Source organism: Verruconis gallopava (genome assembly GCF_000836295.1).
Source record: "Verruconis gallopava strain CBS 43764 unplaced genomic scaffold supercont1.4, whole genome shotgun sequence".
Classification (NCBI taxonomy): Eukaryota; Fungi; Ascomycota; class Dothideomycetes; order Venturiales; family Sympoventuriaceae; genus Verruconis; species Verruconis gallopava.
Window position 1 is genome coordinate 669045 of NW_015622140.1, and position 21261 is coordinate 690305.

The 21261-nt window shown below is 51.3% G+C and overlaps 7 protein-coding genes across 8 annotated transcripts; 2 read left to right on the forward strand and 5 right to left on the reverse strand.

Moving 5' to 3' along the window:
* Nucleotides 1–189: 189 nt before the first annotated feature.
* Nucleotides 190–1633, forward strand: PV09_01675 (uncharacterized protein; the record flags this gene model as incomplete). The annotated part of the gene is made up of 2 exons (XM_016354602.1): nucleotides 190–336; nucleotides 439–1633. The coding sequence occupies 2 exons, from the start codon at nucleotides 190–192 to the stop codon at nucleotides 1471–1473; spliced, it is 1182 nt and encodes a 393-aa protein (XP_016217614.1). The 3' UTR covers nucleotides 1474–1633.
* A 1-nt stretch (nucleotide 1634) lies between these two features.
* Nucleotides 1635–3475, reverse strand: PV09_01676 (uncharacterized protein). The gene is made up of 2 exons (XM_016354603.1): nucleotides 2907–3475; nucleotides 1635–2843 (listed from the first exon to the last, which is right to left on the reverse strand). Exons 1-2 carry the CDS (start codon nucleotides 3420–3422, stop codon nucleotides 2025–2027), a joined length of 1335 nt encoding a protein of 444 aa, XP_016217615.1. The 5' UTR covers nucleotides 3423–3475; the 3' UTR covers nucleotides 1635–2024.
* A 1663-nt stretch (nucleotides 3476–5138) lies between these two features.
* Nucleotides 5139–7349, reverse strand: PV09_01677 (uncharacterized protein). The gene is made up of 3 exons (XM_016354604.1): nucleotides 6582–7349; nucleotides 6090–6426; nucleotides 5139–6002 (listed from the first exon to the last, which is right to left on the reverse strand). Exons 1-3 carry the CDS (start codon nucleotides 7089–7091, stop codon nucleotides 5674–5676), a joined length of 1176 nt encoding a protein of 391 aa, XP_016217616.1. The 5' UTR covers nucleotides 7092–7349; the 3' UTR covers nucleotides 5139–5673.
* Nucleotides 7350–9339: 1990 nt separating this feature from the next.
* On the reverse strand, nucleotides 9340–13283 carry PV09_01678. 2 transcript variants are annotated; one of them, XM_016354606.1, is made up of 2 exons: nucleotides 13082–13283; nucleotides 9340–12658 (listed from the first exon to the last, which is right to left on the reverse strand). In XM_016354606.1, exon 2 carries the CDS (start codon nucleotides 12295–12297, stop codon nucleotides 9676–9678), a length of 2622 nt encoding a protein of 873 aa, XP_016217618.1. In that variant the 5' UTR covers nucleotides 12298–12658; nucleotides 13082–13283; the 3' UTR covers nucleotides 9340–9675. The 2 variants fall into 2 exon arrangements, with proteins under 2 accessions (XP_016217618.1, XP_016217617.1); XM_016354605.1 differs by having other exon boundaries at nucleotides 12963–13283.
* Nucleotides 13284–14592: 1309 nt separating this feature from the next.
* On the reverse strand, nucleotides 14593–17801 carry PV09_01679 (uncharacterized protein). Its single transcript, XM_016354607.1, has 3 exons — nucleotides 17251–17801; nucleotides 15348–17095; nucleotides 14593–15290 (listed from the first exon to the last, which is right to left on the reverse strand). Exons 1-3 carry the CDS (start codon nucleotides 17616–17618, stop codon nucleotides 15190–15192), a joined length of 2217 nt encoding a protein of 738 aa, XP_016217619.1. The 5' UTR covers nucleotides 17619–17801; the 3' UTR covers nucleotides 14593–15189.
* An 80-nt stretch (nucleotides 17802–17881) lies between these two features.
* PV09_01680 (uncharacterized protein) lies at nucleotides 17882–18941 on the forward strand. The gene is made up of 3 exons (XM_016354608.1): nucleotides 17882–17925; nucleotides 17981–18108; nucleotides 18163–18941. The coding sequence occupies exons 1-3, from the start codon at nucleotides 17918–17920 to the stop codon at nucleotides 18270–18272; spliced, it is 246 nt and encodes an 81-aa protein (XP_016217620.1). The 5' UTR covers nucleotides 17882–17917; the 3' UTR covers nucleotides 18273–18941.
* Nucleotides 18359–20539, reverse strand: PV09_01681 (uncharacterized protein). The gene is made up of 2 exons (XM_016354609.1): nucleotides 19423–20539; nucleotides 18359–19373 (listed from the first exon to the last, which is right to left on the reverse strand). Exons 1-2 carry the CDS (start codon nucleotides 20378–20380, stop codon nucleotides 18502–18504), a joined length of 1830 nt encoding a protein of 609 aa, XP_016217621.1. The 5' UTR covers nucleotides 20381–20539; the 3' UTR covers nucleotides 18359–18501.
* Between the last annotated feature and the right edge of the window lie 722 nt (nucleotides 20540–21261).

Sequence of the window (21261 nt, forward strand, 5' to 3'; positions counted from 1 at the left end):
TCTTGTCATTGGAATGCCACCCAGCATTCGCTCTTACCCGACTACCCGATCCGGTATCTTTCAAACACCTATTCACAATTAGAACTAAGTTTGTTTTGTGTTCGCATCGCCCGCGAGTAGCGACATTTTTGACATATCCGACGACGTCGAAACACCCTTCAGTTGCCCTTCCATCAGAGCACAACTAAGATGTTTAGACGCCTACCTGACAGTCTACCAGAGGACCCGGCGTGGGAGGCGGACTTAACCAGGCTTGGTTACTTTATCAACGAGAAGTCTGAGATTCGGCAAATTAGACATCCTACTGAGCGCTTCAAGTTCAACGTCACGAACAACGTACGCTTCAATGAAGTGCACAAAGAGGCCTTTCACAGCAAGTTTAATATGTCAATTTGGTGAAGCTGTATGCTTATCCTCACTCTAGAATGCCTTCGAAAGGAGATCGCGGACCGTATGGAACGGTTGGGCGCACCGGCATTGTACCTCCCTCAGATGACGACCGAGGACCCCAAGGAGCCTTGCGTTCCGATCTTTGCCACGCGACAGGCGGACCTCAAGACGAAACAGACTGTAATTGTCATCGTTAACGACTTCATCCAAGACCTAGGGGTTTGGGCGTACCGCACCATTAACGATCAAGGCTTTGACGTCGGCTCCTGCGCCGGCACGCTCAAGTCCCTTAAGCGTCGCGCTGGCTCGACCGAAACCGAGCCTGGCCTCGTCGTGCTCAACCCGGGCCAGTGTTACTACTCGCACAGGGAGAAGCGCGCTCTCAGTCACGCGTCTTGGGAGGCGTTACCGAGGAAGAGCCTCTTCCACCCGGCGATCAAAGTGCACGAAGCGCATAACCTCATTCCCGGGTCGCGAGACGGGCGTGAACACATCGCGACAGCCTTCGCTAAGGTCATCAACAACGCGGCATACGTGAGCGAGAACGCGAACTTGTTCGTCGTCGGCATCGGCCAGGGCACTACCGGCGTGCTGTCGTACCTTGACGAACACTGGTCCGCCATGAGCTCCCGCGTCAAGGCCGCAGCATGGGTGCATCCGCATGTCGACCCGCAAACTCTCAATCCCTCTCTCGCGAAGTTTGTAGAAACACGCACGCGCGCGTGGGTCGTCTCCGCCGCGCCCGTCAACACGTGCGTCGGCATCGCCGACCGCGACGACAGACCAACGCGCAGCGCGGACTCGTCCCGCCTTTGGGAGGACGCGGACGAGGAGCCGAAAGAACACTTCATCTGCCCCACCTTCTCAGGCGGCGAGGAGAACTTTGTCGAGTGCGTCTTCCCCAAGAGCTGCGATGCGATGCTTGACTTCTTCGACGACGTCATGACCGTCGGCGAAAAGTATGTCAACCCGGCCTTTGAGCCGGCTCGGAATTCTCAGAGCGGTGCTGCAAACGCCAGAGCTAAGGTTGCCGGGCTGAACGTCACGATTGAAGAGCTGGACAAGACCGGAAAGTCTACGTAGCGTGGTGACAGCGTTGACGGAGTCTGCGGAACATGCAAACGAATGTTGGTCTGCAGGAAGGGGGATTGGCGGAGTCGGTGCTGCACATTCGATCTGCTCAAGAGGGTGGGCCAGGACTAAGCTAGACTCAAGATTGTCAAGAACTTCAGTACCAAATCAGTTGAGATGCCTTGAACATTTCTTTTGTTTTTCTTAAATATTCTTTTTCTTCTCTTTTCATTATGATGCGCTCTGGGCGCTGGTGACAAGGTGGCTTTTGTGCCAGCATTATTGCACCGTCTATATGCAAGAGGAAGCCCCACCTAGGGTATCTCAGCAAAGGAAATAGCCAAATGCTACATGTACAGCAAACAGTGTTCCACTCGAGCCGTCGTAAAATCTTCTTGACCTCTAATTCGTCCAACACCGACACCATGCTATACAAGAGATGAGAATTTATGCCTATCTTTGTTCTACGTTGTGCTAAGAAATCATCATACGCACAAATCGTACACGTACTCACGTGCGCGTGTCTTGCTCTACCTTGCCATGAGTCTTGGTTCGTCGTTATGTTAGAAGCCGTTGGGTTTGGTCTTGAACTCGAGGTTCTCGATTTCGTAGTCAATACTACCAGGCGTTGCAGGGCGAGTCGGCCCGCCTTCTGTCTTGCTGTGTATGTCGCTATCTACCGACCAGAGCTCGTGTCTGTTCTTGGAAGCCAAGTAACCATCCGCTGCAAACTGTTGCTCCGTGTCGGCTGCCGGATCGCTTCTCACTTCTATAGTCCGCTCAGCGGTAATAGTGACTTGCCCGGCTTTATCCTTGATGACATGTTGCTCAACCGGTCTGTCCACCATGTAGATCGTATCGTCGTCTCTATCATGTCGTCCAAGTCTTCGCCTAAACGCTATAGGAGACGTTGGGACATGTTCGCATTTTGTTTCCGTTCCATAAACATCGCGTTTCACCCACGGGGTGCCGAAAGACTCAATACCGTTATCTGAATTTGGAGGTTCGTCGCTGAACAGCATTATACGCCGAGTTACGCAATACAGTATCACGTCCAGCCATCCGTTGGATGTTATCATAGCGCCAGCTAAGCAGAACCATGATGCGCTCACAACACGCTCGTCCGCCGATTCCTGGTACATACGAAGCGTAGCGAGAGGGAGTGTGCACAAGACGTATATGATCGGGTAGGCTACCATCAGCTTTGCAGCATCCTTGGCCTGCTGCTCCTGTTGCTGTGATCGATAGTAGTTACTTCGTATTCGCCAGCGGAGAGCAACGATCAGCACGCCGTATATCAACACGGTGCCGCATTCGAAGGCGAAGATCCAGAAATAGTGAAGCCACAGCCGCAAACGTCCGTATTTGACGTTGACCCAACACTGTTTTCGGGGCCCATTAGTGCTTCCATTCTAGAGGTTCGAATGAATTCTGTATCAACTTACCCATGCCACGGCGCGCACGTAGAAGTCGGACGAGTGCATAGCGATACCCACTACGGCCATAGCATAGACAAAGGTCCACAGCAAAAGGATCGCTATCATGAATCTCATGGTGGAAAGGCGGTAGCCGAATATGACCACGGCAAAGGTATGCAGACCAATGGCGAAGCTCCACACGCCAGATGCTAGATCTCCCGTAGATACAAACCAGCCTTGGGCCCAGCAAGTCGAGGTCCCAACGTGGATCCGGTTCTCGGCTAGCCACTTAGCGTTCAACAGAAAGGCCATGGATTGCTGGATGTCGGCAAGCAAAAGATTGCATATCAGCACGACGAATTGGTTGACGTGCTTGGACTTCTGATTCCATCTCAACAGCCGGAACGATATCAAGGCTAGGAGTATGGTGGCTGAACCGAAGGACAAGACGCCGAACAGAGTTACTGGAATCAAGCCATGGCTAAGCTCAGGCGTGAGAGGTGACAAGGTGCCCGAAGCACTGGAGTGGTTCGCTTCGGCCATTGCGATCAATCTCTTCTCTGTTGCGCAAGAAAAGAGTGTTTCCAAAGGAGGGGGGGGGGGGGGGGGTTTGATCCGGTTCGTATTATGAGCTATACATGTCGTCCGTCCGATGCTTGCGAATCCGGTGTCACACTGCGTGCGGTGGTCGTTATGAGTTGCTGCGGACCGCAAAACCAGAATCAACCTTTGTCGGAACACTTGAAGCTGGCCGTTTTTTTCTTCTCTTCTTTCAAAACGTCTCGGTAGGCCAGAGCGAATAACGAGTGGAGAAGGCAACAGAAAGGAACGGAAGATGTATGCGAAAAGAGAAGGATGACAGGGACGAGTGCAGTTTTTGTTCTCTCTCACTCACACAGGCTCTCTCTTCTTCCTTCTATGTTTGGTACGAGGAAAAGAAGGACTTCTCGCTTATGGGACCGCAAGTGATCAAGTGGGAGGCGAGAAGGGCAAAATACGAAGCGCCGTCAGTGGAACAGGGCGTGGCCTTCTAGAAAACTTCCTCGGACGTGTGATTGGCGCTGGGGTGGGTCTGACAAAAAGCTTCTGGGACGACACCTGGTCCTAGTCCTGGTCAACTATCAGACCAGGTGCGGATCTGAGATGGGGCAATGTGAGCAAACGGACGACGGGTATCGCCGCGGTTGCAATGATGTGCAGCAGCGCAAGTCGTAATCAAAGAGGATGACGGCTATGTAGGCGCTCCTCATGTCATCGCATCGCATTGCATCGCGTCGCTTCACAGCGTCAAGAACAACCGGCCACGGAACCGGCGACGTTGGACGTTCTGATTGAGCCTGAGCAGGCGCTGCCGACACCAGGAAGAAGGAAGGAAAGACGGAGGCGGCCTGGGAAGCTTGGCATTACTCGCATTGGGAAGGTGCGAAAGTCGCACGGCAGCCAGACTGGAATCAAACATGTGCGCAAGGAAAGAGCAAACGGCCAATCCCGTGTTGCCACTGCCGAACAAAGCTACCGCAAGTCAGCCGCAAAGTGGAAACGGGTGGATCGGCGAGAAAAAAAAAACGCCAAACACCGTTGACTGCCACGCTAGTCGACACAGCCGTTGTCAAGCTACTGTCCTTTGCTCTTCAGCGTGCGACTGAACATGAACAATGAATCGCTAGCTGAATCAATAGTAAGTTTATATGGTGATGATAATGACAGCGATATTAAACCTAACGTAATACAGTACGGAACTAATGCTAGTCATTCAAGGTCATCCAAGCGTTCTCACTCTCCGAGCTTCCACCTTCTTCCCACCCCCAAAACCCCCTTCTTACCTTCTCCTTCGTCCATGTTGTGCTGTCCAAGCAAGCATCGCGTTTGCACATGTGTGTTTGAAGGACCACTAGGGCTACGTCCCGCGAACAGCACTGCAATGTCTCCCCAGTGACCCCGGAACTCCTGTTGCGCGATCCTGCAGACATCTTTGTCGAGGCCTCGAACCCGCTTTCCGTTGACTCGTGCGGAGAAAATACTGATACGTGGAACGTAAGATTGCTGCTGAGATGAACGAGAGCCATGCAAGTCAGATCCCCTACACCCAAAAAGGACAGCCCCACTCCCGAGTTTTCATGGGTCCTTGTCCAGGGGCAAATTTCAGTTAGCGTGAGAAAGGAGGTAGTGCTCGTTATGGCCGAGGCTGTCGATCCACGGGTCCCTGCACGCCCTACGATATTATCTCTTCCAGAGACGCAAAAACCGTACGGATTTAGACACCATGACCATCTTGCATAGTAAGCCGCCTGGCTCAAAACTGCGATCTTCGGCCGTGACAATGCGCAATTCGCCGTGATGTCCAATTGAATTCATTGTCGAAATGCAGATATTCTGTTCTCCTTATTGGGTTCTACAATAGCATTACACATACGAGGGTGAAACGGTTGGCGACCGCCAGCCGATGAACGGTTATTACCCTGCTTCCGGTATTTTTCCCTTCGCTGAAAGCTTTCGATTTCCCTTATCCGTTCGAATGGCCCTTTCGGCTGAACTCAACGGCAGTAGACATCGAGTCCATGTCCGTACCCGATGCTCTTCCGTATGTGGTTGGAAGTTGTACTTTCTTTGCCGTTCCCTTCGATGACAAGGCAGCAACGTAGGACAATTTGACATTGGGAATCCGCGGTCGATCGTGCGTTTCGTTCTTCTCTGAAACACCATGCTCGCCGTTTAAAAAAAAACACCTTGGAAGTGAAAACCCATATCCAAAGAACAGTCCGCACTTCACTTGACGCCATGCATTTCTTTTGGATCACGGATTCAGCGTACTCGTAGCCTGAATGAGTCGCTCGTTATCAAGTGTTGAAAACGTCTCTTCTGTTCGCGAGTAAGGTAACGTCTTCGTGTCATATTTCCAGCTCGACAGGGACATCACCCGCCCCGGTTCGTCCGTTGGACTCGGGCTGCTCGCGGTTCTTGTCTGCGCAGGTGATCCTTGATAAGTCCTTGAAATGTTTTTAAACATTACAGCCGAATTGGTTCGATGACTGCGCTGATTGCTTTCTTCCTGTACTCGTGTGTGACCTTGAACTTTCAGGAACGACGCTCTCGTCAAGATGTACAACACCGTGTCGACCCAGCCTGTCCGGTTGTGGTCAGCAAAAAAAAAAAAAAAAAAAAAAAAAGTCCGAATTAGCCCGAAAGTACTTGCGCGTGGGCGTAGCTTACCACTCGAAACAAGGAAGCAGCCGCAGAAGATGAGGAATTGGATCGACGTGTCTGCGCCTCTGATTTCAGACATCCTGCTCACGGCCAAGGGCAAAGTGAGCGTTATGTATGCGATCGGGTAGCAGCACATAATCAGGCAAGACTTTTGAATTCGACGGTGCGTCTCGGTTTCCAGGCTGAAAGAGGCCTCGTTCTGGAGGCCGCTTAGTTTGCTTGAGGATCGACGCAACTCCCAGATTACGAAGCCATATACAACAACTGTCCCGAATTCGACAAGGAAGATCCAAAAGTAGTGATAAGCCAGCCTTTGACTTTTGAAACGAGGGTCCACCCAGCACTATAGCAATGTCAGACAAGTCAGTCCAAAGCGTCGGGGAACCGCGCTGAGGTTGGAAAAAGATGAATGGCGGGGCTTGAGGGGTGAAAGCTTAAGAGGCGAAAAGTAGTGAACAAATTGAATGAAAGGCAAGATCAGGGCTCGTTAGCACTCACCCACGCTCCCGTATCGGCAAAGTATCGTGAAGTGGTCGCGGGTCCTAAGACGGTGAGAATCAACGCGAAGATCCAGATGCCGACGACGATAGTAAGGAAGGCATCGAATCGTAGCTGACGCTTGAATCGTAGATGCAACCACGTCTGTCCGGCGATGGCGAGAACGAAGAAGGCCGATGACACATCACCAAAGTTGATGAAGAGGCCTTGGACGGTGCAAGGCCCGGTATAGCTATCGAGGCCATCCTTGCGAAGCCAGTACCAACTAAAGAGGAAGCCAATCGACTGAAAGAAGTCCGCCAGGAACAGGTTGCACAGCAGGATGACGAACACATTCCTTCGAATGGAGGTTGCGTAGAAAGAGTTCCATTTCCACGACCGGTAGGCGATGAAGCTGATGAGGGCAAGCGTGCATAGTGCTGATGCTAACGCGATAACACCCAGAGCGATGAGGCCAAGTCTGACCTCAGCCTTTGGGATGACGGGAGTGTTACCTTCGTCAGGACCCATAAATGCTAGTCTAGCTTCGTCCGATGTGGGGAGGACAGTGTCTTTCTGGGCATGAACTCCAGTAAAATCAAAAAGCTTGGCTCTCGAAAGACACTGGGGAGAACTTTTTTATTCTTCTGAGGTTGCATAGGAGGGGGTTCATAATTTTAAGAAGCCAGATGTCGCTCATCCAGCCTATTTCTGGCTGGTGCAAAGGGAGGATGGCTCGACTCGCGAGCCCATTACGCCCCAATAATCCACCCCCTTCTTCTGCCGACAAGGTGAGCAGACGCGTAGTGGTTGATAGAAATGTTGCCGCTTGTGTTCCCCGTCTCTAGCTGTGTTGAATCGCCCAGGGTCCATGCGTCCATCGTTTGAGCTAACTTGTACCTTTCAATCCGGAGACTAGCCGCAGCTAGGGGGAATTGGGCAAGGCGTAAATAGAACGGCGGGGACGGATTTGGAGAAGACAAATGAGATAACTGATGCTATCCTTACTTTGAGTACGTCCTTGCTACAGCTGCACGGCTGGCCTGTCGTGGCTTTGAAGAAAGGATCGAGGTCACGCCGGGCCGGCGGCATAGACCATGAGGATGCCCCCTTGACCCTCGCATGTTGACAAAACGCGGTGTCACGCAAAATCCTCAGGCACGTTTTAGAGGCAACTGAGTGGTGGATCTTCCCAAAGGTTCACATGTGCTGGAAAGAAGCCCGAATGGCATCTCGAGCCCGTCCCTGCCGATCTCTGTTCTGTGCTGGCAACAAGGACGGAAGGGGACATACCAGCATCGCTCGAACAGATAGACAAAGGCTCAGCGGTCAAGACCCATCGAGTCTCTCTTCTGTCGCTTTGGAGCCTTCTTTTTTTTTTTCGCATTCTTATTATTGAGCACTCTTTCGCTGCACTGTCTTCAGTCGTCTAATAGCTCATCCGTCGTTGCAATGACTTGTGTTGTGTGTGGCAAATCAAGCTTTCCGCTCCACCGACCGGCGCCTTCGCAGATCAGCACCTGGCCAGGGCGCTTTGGAGAGTCATGGGGAACAGACCAGATCCTAACGGAACCGTTCGACGGATTCGTCTGTCAACGACGATGGCGTTTACCTCATGGAATACCACTCTACGATGCGTTCGGTCGCCCACCATTCAAGCCTCGCTCCCGTGCTTGTCACCTCACTGGTCCGCCCTCGTGAACATTGGTCGACGTTTCTTGCTCCGAAGAACATCGTCGAACGTGTTCCAAAGACTTTTTTTTTTTTGTTTCCGTGGGAAGCGTTTGTCTGCGTAGGCAGAGATGAGATCACGAAACTAGCCCGTCGTTCAAGGGCCCAAGAATGCAGGACAGGATCCCGTTTCGCAACAGCTCGGCGTGGTACTACCTGCTTCTCGCGCACGGGTCTAGCGACATTGCGCGTTTAGTTTCGTCAGGTTTTTTTTTTCCACCTGTCGTTCGCGGAGCACGAGCTGGAGCATCGTGACCCCAGGTCTGGTCCAGCATCGAACTGAAGCCAAGAAAAGGTCCATGCGTGTACAATCCTGAACGCCCGCAGGTTGCTCTCCTTGCCGCTCTCCTTGCATGCCTGAGATTGCGTCTTACTACTCCAACGACGCCTCGACAGAGATCTTCGCGACGATGGAAGCGAAGCCGGGCTCCTTGTCCTGAGGTTATGCCTTCCATTAATCCAACGCGGCTGATGTACTACGAGCACCGCGTGGGCCAGAAGAAGGCTGCCTTCGCGAGCCCTTTCGGCCACACGTCTCACGCGAGACTCCTTCCCCGTCCAAAGCCTGGACTGAAGAAATCGGCGCTCGATCCTGCCATGGCAATACCCAAGTGATCACCCCAACCGAAAGGAAAGATCAGCGTAGCAAGCGATCCACTCCTCCCTGACGAAAGCAAAACAGACCTGCCCCCGTCTTGTTTGTGTGTGTGTGTGGTAACCGGCAAGCTGATGCGGAGCTTTGCGAGAGCAACCATCATTCCTCGAACGGTATACAGCCCAAAGTGAACGACGGCAGTAAAAATATATGTTTTCTTTCTTTGATTCATCGCTTGTGCCTCCAGGCCAATGCGAAGCTTGGGCATAGGATGGTCGACAGCAAAGTTTGTGTGCTGGTACGTTATGATCAAGCATGGATCCATGGCTCTGGCCACTTTCTGCATAGAACATTACCCAAAGTGCCTCTACAAATTTTGCTTGAGAAGTGACGTGAGGAGCGCGTATTGGCGGCATTTGATTTCTGAACTTTCTGAAGCACCGACTGAAGATGGACTTGCCTTCAAATCCTAGATACAATTGTTGTATATACGCTCATTATGCTTACAATCATCATCAAATGACGACCTTGATGTTTTCCATCAAAATTTTTACACAGTACAGGAGGACCGTCCGAAGCTCTTGGTTAGCCACCCTCGCTTTGTACACAACGGTTCGTTGAAACTGCCCAGGCAGCCATCGTGACTATAATTTACAGATGAAACCAAACTTAAATGCAGAAAATGTCTGCTCTTTGGTAGAGATTCAAAAAAAAAAACCCCAAGAACAAGAAATCATCGTTGCCCATAAACGCCTTGAACGTGGTGCGATGATCCCTTCAGAAGGTTTGTCAGAACAAAAAATGCGTGAGTAAGCTTACAGATGTTGCCCGCTTCGCATTGTTGAATCCAGTGGCGGTTCCATTGAAGTTGACGCCGATGCCGTACTTTGTAGAGTTGCGCAGAGTGACGCTATAATAAGTGAGATCGATGAAATAACCACTGCCAAGAGTAATGTTGTTCATCGGCATGGAGCTCGCACCCTTTGCTGCTTCTTGCAGGAATTGGTACAAAGTTTCCTGGGCTGATACGGCCACGGCAAGCTCCCGGCTGTCTTGCAGCACGAACAGAACGCCCACCTTTGCAAACTGTATCGTGGTCGAGTTGGCTCCCATCGTGGGTGCGCTTGTCGTCGAAGTAGCTTGAGTTGTCGTTGGAGCAGCCGTTGGTATTGCGGATGCAGCACTGGTGGAAGATGTTGCAGTGCCAGTAGGAGGAGCTGTTTCAATGTCTACTGTGCTTGAAATTGCAATATCAAGGTCTCCAGAACGACCATGATACATTTTGCTTCTCTGGGCAAACACTTTGTGCCCGATCGCATACGGTAACTCACGTCTCTTATTTGAAGCGTCTTGGAATGTGACTATTGCATTCTCAGTCGTGCAGGTCATGTTGTTCACTGCGAATGCGGAGGACAAGGCCGTGGCGTCGAGTGGAATGCTGAACTTTTGCTGCGCGGCTGTGATCAGATCGGGGACATCAGTGCCTACTGTGGCCTTGTCGGTGTTGGTCGCAGAAATCGTCGTGCAGCCAGAATTTGATTGCACGGTGCACTGCGCTCCTGTAAAGCCGTTGGTGCAGATACACCCACAGCTCTGATCAAGATTGATCACGACAGCACCTCCATTTGAGCAAGGGTGGTTTTTCTGGCAGGTTTGCAGCGCAGTTGATACCGGTACTGTCGCGCTGCTGGTTGATTTGTTCTTATTTGGAAGCAGAATCAAGAAAACTGGAAGGATTACCGCCGCAGCAACCAGAAAGAAAACGAAAAGCACGATCGCAATGAAGGCTCGTCTTGACATGCCACAAATCTGACGTCTACCACGTCTATCCGGGACTTGAGCTCTTTTTCTTTTGACGTTCAGGTTCTTGTACAGTTCTTCAGCTGTATCTTGATCGCTCGGCGTAGGATCTCGAGGCATCGTAGCAGGCGGTGGGAAGGAAGCAAGCATACCGCCCAATGATGAACCTTCGGACGGTCGATAAGCGACTGGCCTTTCGTCGTCATTGGTCATCCAATCCATGCCAAGTCTGCTTGCTGTCTTTCCTCTGTCAAGATTTGCTGCCAGTCTCGTTGCTCGGCGAATCAAGTCGGGAAGACTGGTAAGAGATGCGCGTGCCTCCGCATCTCTTATGGCTTGTACGTCTATGTTAGCCGGTCGTCTCGCAGTTCTTCCATCTGATGAGGCACCAAGTTTGCTCTGTCTTCGATCAGCCAGGCCTTTCTCATTCTTCCTGAGCGAACCCAGTCGCCCGAAGCCTTGTTTCGTATTTTCATTTGGATTGAATGGCTCTGAAAGATCAACATTTCCAAAGCTGGGTCTTCTTGATTGCTCCGTCGAGGAGGCATCCAAAAGCACACTCTCTCCGTCTAAGATGCTCGCAACCTGAGACGTGCGCATCATCTTCGACCCAGGCACTTCTTTGGGCAACACAGGAGTTGCCACAGGTGGCCGAAGATTCTCGCCACTTCTAATCGTCGTCAATGCTGGTTTCTGGAGCCTCCCAAGGCTGGCTTGTCGAACAAGCCCAGGGCTACTCTGTTGGTTCTTCTCCATATCTTTAGACCAGTTAAATTCAGCACTCGAGCCGTCGTCTTCATCGGACGGTGTTTCGTCGAGAAAGAATTCTTTCATCTGCGCAGATGGAATCACATTGCTCGACGCATACGAATTTGTCGTTCGGGAATTAGACTCCTCCGGAATTGGGGAGACGCCAAAAGGGCCTGAAAGTTGAGAGTAAAACGACGACGGCCCACGGCGCGACCGGCTTTGCGGGGGAAAATTTTGACTGCGACGAGCATTTTGGTATTGAGACGTTGGCAGTGGAAAGTCTGGTATACCAAGTGACCCAATTGAAGTCGATGACAGTGTTCGAGGCGGTGCTGAGGGAGATGTGACCGAAGAGTACTGATCCGACACTCCGTAGCTCTCCTGGCCTCTGTTAAATGCAGGTTGAGGCAGTTGCAAGGTTTCGGGAGGAAATTCTTGAGATCCTGCCTCATAAAATGACCTCGCGTTGGGATCTGGCAAGACACCCGAGTCGCGACTTCTACGTGCTGAAGACGCTGTATTCGCAGCAGGGTTGTACCTGCTCGCCGGCAAGGGCCAAGAGGCATCGGACGCGGGTTCTTGATAGTCGTAGTCCTGATCGTAGGTACGTTGCGGAGACATTGGAGAGTAAGGGAACGCTTGTGCAGGTTGCCGAGACGGTGGCGATGATGTCTGTTGAATGAGCCTGTCTCCCGACCTTGGGCTTTGTTCATCCTTGGTCGCTTGCGCTCGCACTGCTTGAATCGCCCTCAGCCGCTCTCTCGCCGCTGTCACCGAGCCCTGTTGTGCATCCTCTATGTCTCGTCCCGAGCCGGCAGCGGAAGCATTGCCTGCTCTCGCACGCTGCGGCGAAAAACTCATTTGACCTTCTCAGCAAGTCGACCTACAGATGCTCCACTACCTGCTCGGTCCAAAAGGCTAATGATTTTGACGATTTCAACAGTCGTGTCATAGTACTAGACAACTGTTGTGACGGGTGCCATAGAGACAGACCATTGGAGTTCAAAGTCAGAGTCCGGATGGAGGTGGAGGGGCAAGAGGGAAACAACCCGGGGCTTGGGTATCAGACTAAGTGGTGGCGCAAAGACGGAAGTCGAGGTTCAGGTGACGTTTACAAGACGTGACTGACGTGTACTCGGCCGATGGAGCGGGTTGCAGTGAGATGTAAAGTCCTGAAATGGTGACCACGGTATGGGTACAATGGAGTGATCCAGCAGATAGGCTGTGACACCGTTAGCTACGGAACGCCTTCGAAGTTGGTATTTTTTTTTTCTTCTCCACTCAAGGCCGAGAGTAGGGAGAATAAGCAGGTGAGAGGTAGCATTGATGGCTAGGAAAGGCAAACTTGAAAAAAAAAAAACCTGGTGGGTGACAGGCACAAGACACAGCCATGGATGTGATACTGGATTTGTTTGAAAGTTTGGGCCACAGGCCAGTGAGGATTCCAATGCAAAACGCGGCACAATGCGCTAGAACAGAGCATGGCGATCCTAGTGGAGGCAGGAATAGAAAACCAATTCTCATACCTTATCTCTCCTTCAACCAGAATGCGAGCGCTGTGAACGCGACCGTCTACCGTGAAGCAGGGAGTGGGGGTAGATGTTTGGAAGGTGTTTGTAAGGCGAGGAAATGAAGGGGGACGAGCCTTACAAAAACCACCAGGCTTGAAACCAGATAATGAGCGGAACAGCACGAGAGGTGCTCAAAAAAAAGAGCGACGATGAACGAAAGAAAGGAAAATGAAGGGGAAGAAAAAGTACTCCGCTGAAGAAGAACAGAGAAGCAGTGCGACGGGCGGGCCAAGCGGGGAACAAGGAAGTCAGAGGATGAAGAAAAAGAAGAAATCGAGGGACAGGAAGAGGAGGAAAGCTGAAGATTGGCGGGCAGGGAAGGTTCCCATGGTGAGACCAGCGACGGCGGACTGCTCCAAGACGACGGCCGTCAGGACAGGACGGACAGGACGGACAGGACAGGAACGCAACACTCTACACGACCGGACAGGACAGGACAGACACGCACAGGATGCTGTACCATCCATGTACGGGGGGCCCGTGCAATGCATGAAACACGCCCATGGCCAACCTTCGTCGTGGCTTTCGCGTCCGCCGTGTGCGTGTTGCGCCGGTGCAGAACCTCGACTTCTTCCGACAAAGCAGCGCAGGAGAAATGACGTGTGGCAGTTGGAAGCGCAGCCGGCACCTCTGCACGACCGGGCTGCCCTACCGCAGTCGACGTCGAGCGACGGCGACCCCGCGGCCGTCGCTGGCTCGTCCGCCGACCTTGCTGTCCAGCAGCAAGTGAAGAGGGCCATGAAGTCAACCTATTCCTCTTGCGGGCCTGGCTTCACGTGTGCACGGTGTGGACTGCCAGCCTGGTGACACGGCTTCGGTTATGAGCCGATCCAGGATTGCGTGTGGAGCGACTCGGCAGGCTGATGTGTGCGCTGCAAAACGTCGTGGCCAGCGTCGCGGGCACCAAAGGAGACAATCTTGCGAGCTCTTGCGCCAAGTGCGCTTGTCGGGTCGTCTACGGCGTCCCTGGCACGCGCAAAGCAGAGACTTGTGAGAGACTGCGTGCAAGCGTGTACGTGTACGTGTATGTGTATGTGTGTGTGTGTGCGTGTGTATGGATATGTGAGTATATGTATGCGCAACCAGTCTCCTCATGCCGTCCCACACACGACCCATCCTACAACGTAGCCAACTCCAAGAGCCCACGCCGATCTGGAGCGAGCGAGCAGCTCCTCGACGGCCGGTTGATCGAACCGAAAAGGGGTCGCGCTAGGCAGAGGTTCAAGCCACACCCGGGTGTGCGACGTATCCCACACGCGAGATGTGGATATTTTTGTAGTTGCTAAGGCCGGGCGGTGGCGCATCCCCTCATCCTCGCCGTCCTTCCCAAACGTCCTTCATTGATTTGACTTTGCTGTGGTAGTCGTGCCCCTCCTTAGCAGTCTAACGAACCGCTGCCCGTTCCCAATCGACGAACAGGCCGTCGCTAGTGACGGGGATCTACAAGTAGATTGTGCTACCCACCTCGTTCTTCAGGAGCACGGCTTGAAGATCATCCTCCAATCCCTCGGGCTTCTGTTTGCCTTGATTCGCTGCAACTGAGCACACCGCACGTAGACAGGGGCGATCTGGGGATCATTTACAGGTTGGATTCGCCAAATTAGGTACGGAGTTGTGCGTATGAACTCTTATCTATAGACAATACAAAGTCCATGCTGTTGATCAATCAGCCTTACCATCCTTTCCTAGGCAGACGCTTCGGGATTGTCCACAGAAACAACCGCGCCGCAAAAGCGTCTGGCCGCCGAAAACTACGGAATCCAGCTTGGAAAACCCATTCACAATGCCGTGTGCCTTGACCACCGCTGTACATTGTAGGTCCCGCTGATTAAGGGTCTGCAAGCACGAAAAATGAAAGGATGCACTATCAACTTTTGCGCCATGCGTTGCCATTATATGTGCTACCAACTATGACCGTGCATTTGACTCGTTCAAGAGCTTTCGTCACTGCCAGGTACTGCAAAGCAGCTAGCAACGTAGTACAACGGCTTGCGCTGTGTCAAGACACGCAACCAAGATGGAAGCAACAGCTTTCTCTGCAATGAATGATGGGCGAGTCCAATACACTAATAGAGGCTCGTTGCACAGCACGTGATCGGAGAGAATTCCTCTTTCTAGAGGGACAGTAAGTACTGCCTAGAGACATCAACAACTATGCCACAGGTCCGGCTTCGTCAACGAGTCAAGCTGTTGCCTCCACCATCGAGAGAATTCTTTCCACCATTTGCGGTCGAAACTTAGTCAGCATCTTCGCGTTCGGACTCTCTTTCGCGTGTCCCTCGTCTGCGCCACACATTAGCATCTAAGGCCGTGCAATTCTGAATACCTAACAAAACTCACATCTCCATACGGTTTCTAAAGCATCTAACGCAGCTTCCCTCACACTGGGCCTGTAGCTGACTAGGTATCTCACAGCTGCGCTCACTGTGCTCACTCTTTCAGGATCATCCGCGAAATGGGCAATCTTCTTCAAAATTTCTTCATCCAAAAGTGGTATCTCGCTCACAAATCGAACGAGAAATTTCAAATCTTGCTTGCCCGATCCTAAATACACCGAGAGGTCGGATAAGAAGCGAAGGAGCCAACGCTTGTAATTGCTTGCGGTTGACACGGACACGGGTTTTACCGCGCCATCTGAATCCGAGTTTGGCGATGAATGTATGAATATTTCGGCAACATACTCTTCTGTAAACCATGTTACGGCAAACGCAATTCTTCTTTGCCAGTCACTGAGGACAAATTGTAGCAAGCGCTGTCGCACGTAATCTGTAAGAGGTGTTTGACTGGAGTCGCCAGTCGTTCCGTTCTTCACATCGCCGTCCGGACTCGCAAACGGCCGTATGGCTAGACGGACAATCATACGGAAGTAAGCTTGAAAGTCCATTGAACCGCGAAGAACCGAGTCCTGGAAGCCTCTTTTGTTGTCACGCAGCTCTTTAGTCGCCATTAACCGTGCAAGGTTCTCAAACATGCGGTCAGACACAGCATAGGCTAGCGAGTCAATCTGTGCAGGCATCATAGGCGGGGGCTTAGGTAGTCTGTATACAGCGACCGATTCAGGCACTGTTCGCACAAGTGGCATATCCGCATCGGCTTCCAATCGATTCTTAATTTGCTCGGCATCTTCTGTCGGGAAAAAGTCTGGTTCGTAATCGTCTTCGTCATCCAAGGGGGTATCTGTCTGTATGGGTGGCTGCATTGGTGCTGTAACCTGCTGATAACGAGTACGAACCGTGTTTACGGCGTGATGTAGAGTTTCTCTGTTGACATGGTCGCGCAATAAGCTTACTAGCACAGGAGCTGCCATGTCTGGAGGAATGGCTTTGACATTCATGTTCAAAGCCCGCTGGTCATCTGTGAGGGTGAAAAGTTCCGCCACACTGATTGGTCGATGAGACGGCAAAGGAGGCACCCCAATGGGCATTGGAGGTGGCACGTTTACTCTTTGTCTCTTCGCTGGATCGGCCATATCTGACGCTTCCTCTGCAGGCCGCTTCAAGCCCGAATTGTCCAAAATTTCCTTACGCATTTGCTGCAACCGGATGATATGTGCCTCCATCCTTGCCATCATTGGATGTTGTGGTGCCCTCTTCATAATGTGCTGCAAGAATATAACCACCGTCTTTTCCATAGATTTGATCATCAGCTTGTTTGCTGGTGTCATGGGCGAATTTGCTAGCCGGAAGGGATTGAAATTGATGACCGCGTTGAGTATTCTATTCGCAATCGTTGCTCGTGTCCGTATAAGACCGCCCAAGCCATTTAGCGTTGCTGTGACAAGCAACGCGTCACTATGATTCTCTTGTAGTATGCCCAAAGCTCGGTCCAGCAATCCATGTGCTTCAGCTTCCAGACTCTGAGTTTTCAGCACTGGATGGTCGGGAGGGACGAGGGCGAGGGATGTCTCGTTCGTCTCGGGTCTTCGTGGGTCTGCAATCACGCCAGGAGTTTGAGTCTGAACAACTCGCTCGATGAAGCGTATGCAGCATATCCTAACGCCTGGGTGTTCCGAATCCATTCTGCGGAGGATGTTGGATTTGATTGCGGACATCATTTGCCATGATTCGGTATCATCCGGGTTGCGTATTCTGTGTGTAGGCGACGGTCAGGTCAAAATGCTTCGGCAGAAGAGATTTACACATCAGGGCGATAGAGTTTTGTCAAAGGAAAAACCAAAGACATAGACGAGCACGTGTTGTCGTTGTCTATCTAATAGCCAGGGTGAAGTTCTGGGGCCACTTACATGTGTCTAAAAACATGTGGGTAAATGCTTGAAGCTGCCTGGATTACACTCTTGATCATGCTTGTCTGGCTGATGGGCACTGACTGCTGGCCAGGAGGCAGCTCCAGCATCTCTCTCAAAACTGGAAGCGCAGGAATGCTGACCTCTTGCTTGTCTTGCGCTGTCCATGCAGGCGAAGAGAAGGCTTCAGCAATGAAGTCAGCACCCCATGCGCGCAAAGCTGGCGATGGGTTGTTTTGCGACTTGAAGATGGGAATGATCTGTGTCAAGACCGACTTGTAATTGCTTGGATCTACCAGTGCCATTTGTCGGACTGCCTCTAACTGTGCCATCTGGCTATTGCCAGCGGCCGCGCTGTTGCTAGCCATGTTGCGTGAAAGCTAGAGGAAAGGCACAGAAGTCGCGGCGCGTCTGAAATCAATGACTCTGTGTCGGGAATGGGAGCTGGCAATCACATAGCACCATTGTCTGCAGGTTAGCTAATCGAGAAAGAAGCGGACAGCTAGCAATCATTCATTAGATGTGATAAGGTTCACTCGCGTGAAGTGATGGAGGTGGTGTTAAAAGATGCGTGCCAACATGAACCAGGGCCAAGCTTCCGCAGAACCTCCGCTTCCGGAATTGGAAAGTTCTGAGATTAAACACATCCACCGTACCACTTGGAAAGATGCCGCTGTAAGGATTTATCCGTCTCTAAGTCGAATCGAGCGCAAGGCTAACAGGCGGACAGTCTACCAAAATCGTCGTATTATGATGGCCATTACCGGCAAGGCGCATCGCTCATTCGAGCGCGCCAACCCTTCCTCGTGAAGAATATTGCGACGGGTGCCGCTTTGTTTGCCTTCACCATTGCTGTCTGTGAGTCTTCCACTCGGTGCTTTAAGATATCGTCAAATACTAATGCATGAGTAGATACATACACCCTCAAAGCTGTCGGCGTAGATGAATTCGAGGACGTGAAGCCTGCGAGACCACCGCAATCGTCACAAAGCAACACCGAACAATCGCAACAAAGATCATGAGAGTGTTGCTAGTCTAATTTGAGTGACATGTACGATAGCATTTTTAGGCGTCTTGAGATAAAAAGAAACAGGTTGAAACAGCCAACCGGACATCAAACATATTCTGGATTTGAAAAACCTACATACATCATGGCACAACAAGAGAAAGGCTTAAGATAAAATCTCCAATCTCTAAAGAATCATTTTCAGCAATATTGTGTCTCTCAACGCATTTCTTGCACTTCCTGCGTCACGCCTTCGCTGCTGGTGCAGGGCTCTGTGATGCACTGCTTCTCTTCTCCAACTTCCGCGGCGCCTTTCTCCCTGGTCTCGGGTGGTTGACTGGAGACTGCACGTTTGGTGGCTCTTTTGGTTTCGGCGGTTCAGCTGGAGCTGCCTCCACGGAGGCGCCTTGCTGTTTTGCTTTTGGTACTCTGTCTCTTGACGACATCCTCCTACGCGCCTTGGCAAGAATACTCTCTGACTCTTGCTCCTTCGCCCTTGCCTCCTTCATGTCCTCTGAGCTTGAACTTTCCACTACGAAATGCGCGACCATGGGTTTATGGCCATTAATTGCTAGAACATCTTGGGGGCAGGCGCTCATAACGACAACGACATCACGCTCCGCCCGGAACTTGATGTAATCCCCCCGTTTTGTCTTTGGCTCCTCGAAGCTTATATCTCCTTTCTGCGTCCAAGGGATGTTCATGAAGAGATTCAGTGGCGCGGGAACTGTGTTGACCGTAACATCACTGCCAATCGCTCTCTTTCCCTTCAGTCCACTACGCTCATTTATCTCCTTCAACGCTAGAACACAGTTCTCTGAGCAACTTCCATGCTCTTCCCACTTTTCTACACCGAGTTCTTTGTATCTCTGCGGGTCACATGCTGCTATGAGAGTATCGTGACTACCTGGGCTCGTGTCTTCTACGACAGTGAGGAGAGGTGCGCGAAGATTTGAGACCAGAGTGTCACCCACTCTGGGTGAGAGATGCAAAGTTGAAGCTCTTGTATGCATCATACTCATGTATTCCATCGCGGGTACGTCTGAGTCTCCGGCCGTCTGTTCGTATGCCTTATAAGCTGCGTACAGCGAGCCAGCATACCCAGACCCTGTTGCAGCTGCTAGATGTCAGTGATCTCATATTCAGGAGTTTAATAAGATTCTTACCGCTCAAGCTGGCAGCGCCGACTGGGGTCTTTGAGAAGTCGTACAATTGCTCCGCATAACTCTTTGTCGGGTCTCTGTGATGCGAGCCCGCAAACGCAGAAAGTGCCTCTTTGGAAGGTATGTACGAACTAAATGCTTGCCCTGATGGGATATAGGCAGACCATCCTTTCTGCTGCGAGTTCGTGTTTGAGGATGAACCCTCTTTTTGGCCTCCACCAACACCGAGGTACTCACTCCAGCTTTTCGTCGTTGTCGTTGTCGTTGTCGTCTTCTCTTCATTCGTAGAGTCCTCTGGTTTTTCCTTTTTCTTTGATTGCGTTTTTGCTCGCTGCAAGGATGGTATGTAAGCACTCCATCTGCTTTTCTTTTGTGTCGATTCGTCCGCACTGTCGGGAGCCTTCTCGGTCGCCTTTTCCCCACCTTCCGTGGCAGCAGTATTTGTTTTCTCTGCATTATCCTTGATCCCATCGGCTTTACGTGGAGCTAAATCTTCAGTTTTCTCCTCCGCTTTGTCCTGAGGCTCAACATTTTCTTCCTTGAATCCAGCACTGGCGTCTTGTGCAGTATCGTTGACTTCATCAGAAATATCTTCCGTCTCTTCCTCAGGCTTTTCTTTCGGCTCCTCGCTCGTGGGATTCTCGGCCTTCTCAGGATTTGCGTCCTCACCATTGCCCGTTGCAGTCTTGCCACTGTTCTCCACCGCATCCTCTATCTTCTGCTCGCTAGCCGTGGATTCACCCTCCTTGTTTTTTACTTCACCTTTCTTTTCTCCTTTATCAATATCTGCATCCTCAGGAGGGGCATGCAAAGCAAAAGCCCACGTATCTACCACTTGCTTCCCATACGTATTTATGATTTTGATGGTATAGCCTTGTGGAACATATGTCGCTACGCCATGCCTTGCTTGAATTGTCTGCTTCACACCCAAAGCAGGCTGCACTGGCGCAGGAGGGGACATAATGTTGTCTTTGATTATAGAGATTAGGCAGTCGTCCTCAGAGAGATGAGCTTTGCTTCAGATTTCGGAATTACAAGGTAGCTACGTCAAACATATAAATCTTCCCGGACCCCCTAACGTCCAAGTTTTATGAAATGCGACGTAAACGAAGATCTCTCCGTCCATGTCAATCCTAAAAATCAGGATAGTGGAGTCGCATGCCATTGCTTGTAGACGGTGGAGACTCGTGGCTGTACGTCATGCTGCAGCAGGGTTGGTTGTCTGCCTGCTTTGTGAGAAGCAGGGATGTTCGACATCCACGTTTCAGAATAACTAGTGGCAAAGCCTGGAACCTTCAAAAGCGAGCAAAAACCTAAATCGCAAAGTATCGTAACTTGCTGGATGGTTTGATTCAATCTTACAACACGTGCTGTTATTCGCGGTACACCTGATTGCTCTTTCTGAGACCTCGTATGCTAACTTACGTGCAATTCTACACAAACCGCGTCAAGTTCACTGCTCAAGATTCTGTCACGAGACGGCTTCGGCAACATCAAAGTTTCTTGAGGCGCCCCTAAAGTCGAGGTTGAAAGCGTTGCAACGAAAGGAACTACTTCTTCTACGTGGCTTATCAGTCGTAATGTGGGAATCGTTCAGTTTATCGTTTTGGAGCCCGGAAGAATTTATCCACCGCCACCCATGCAATTGATCTGGAAACGTGGATCTATCCTGAAGAGGCCGTGAATCACCTCGAACATAGTGCACTAGTACCCCATTTACCCCGCAGGTAGGTCAACAACCCCAGAATTGCAGCCTGTGGGTGCATGCGCTAGCACATATTCGTGGCTCTGAAGCGCATCTAATTCCTAAACGTGTACGAACTATCCATGTCAGGTTGACTT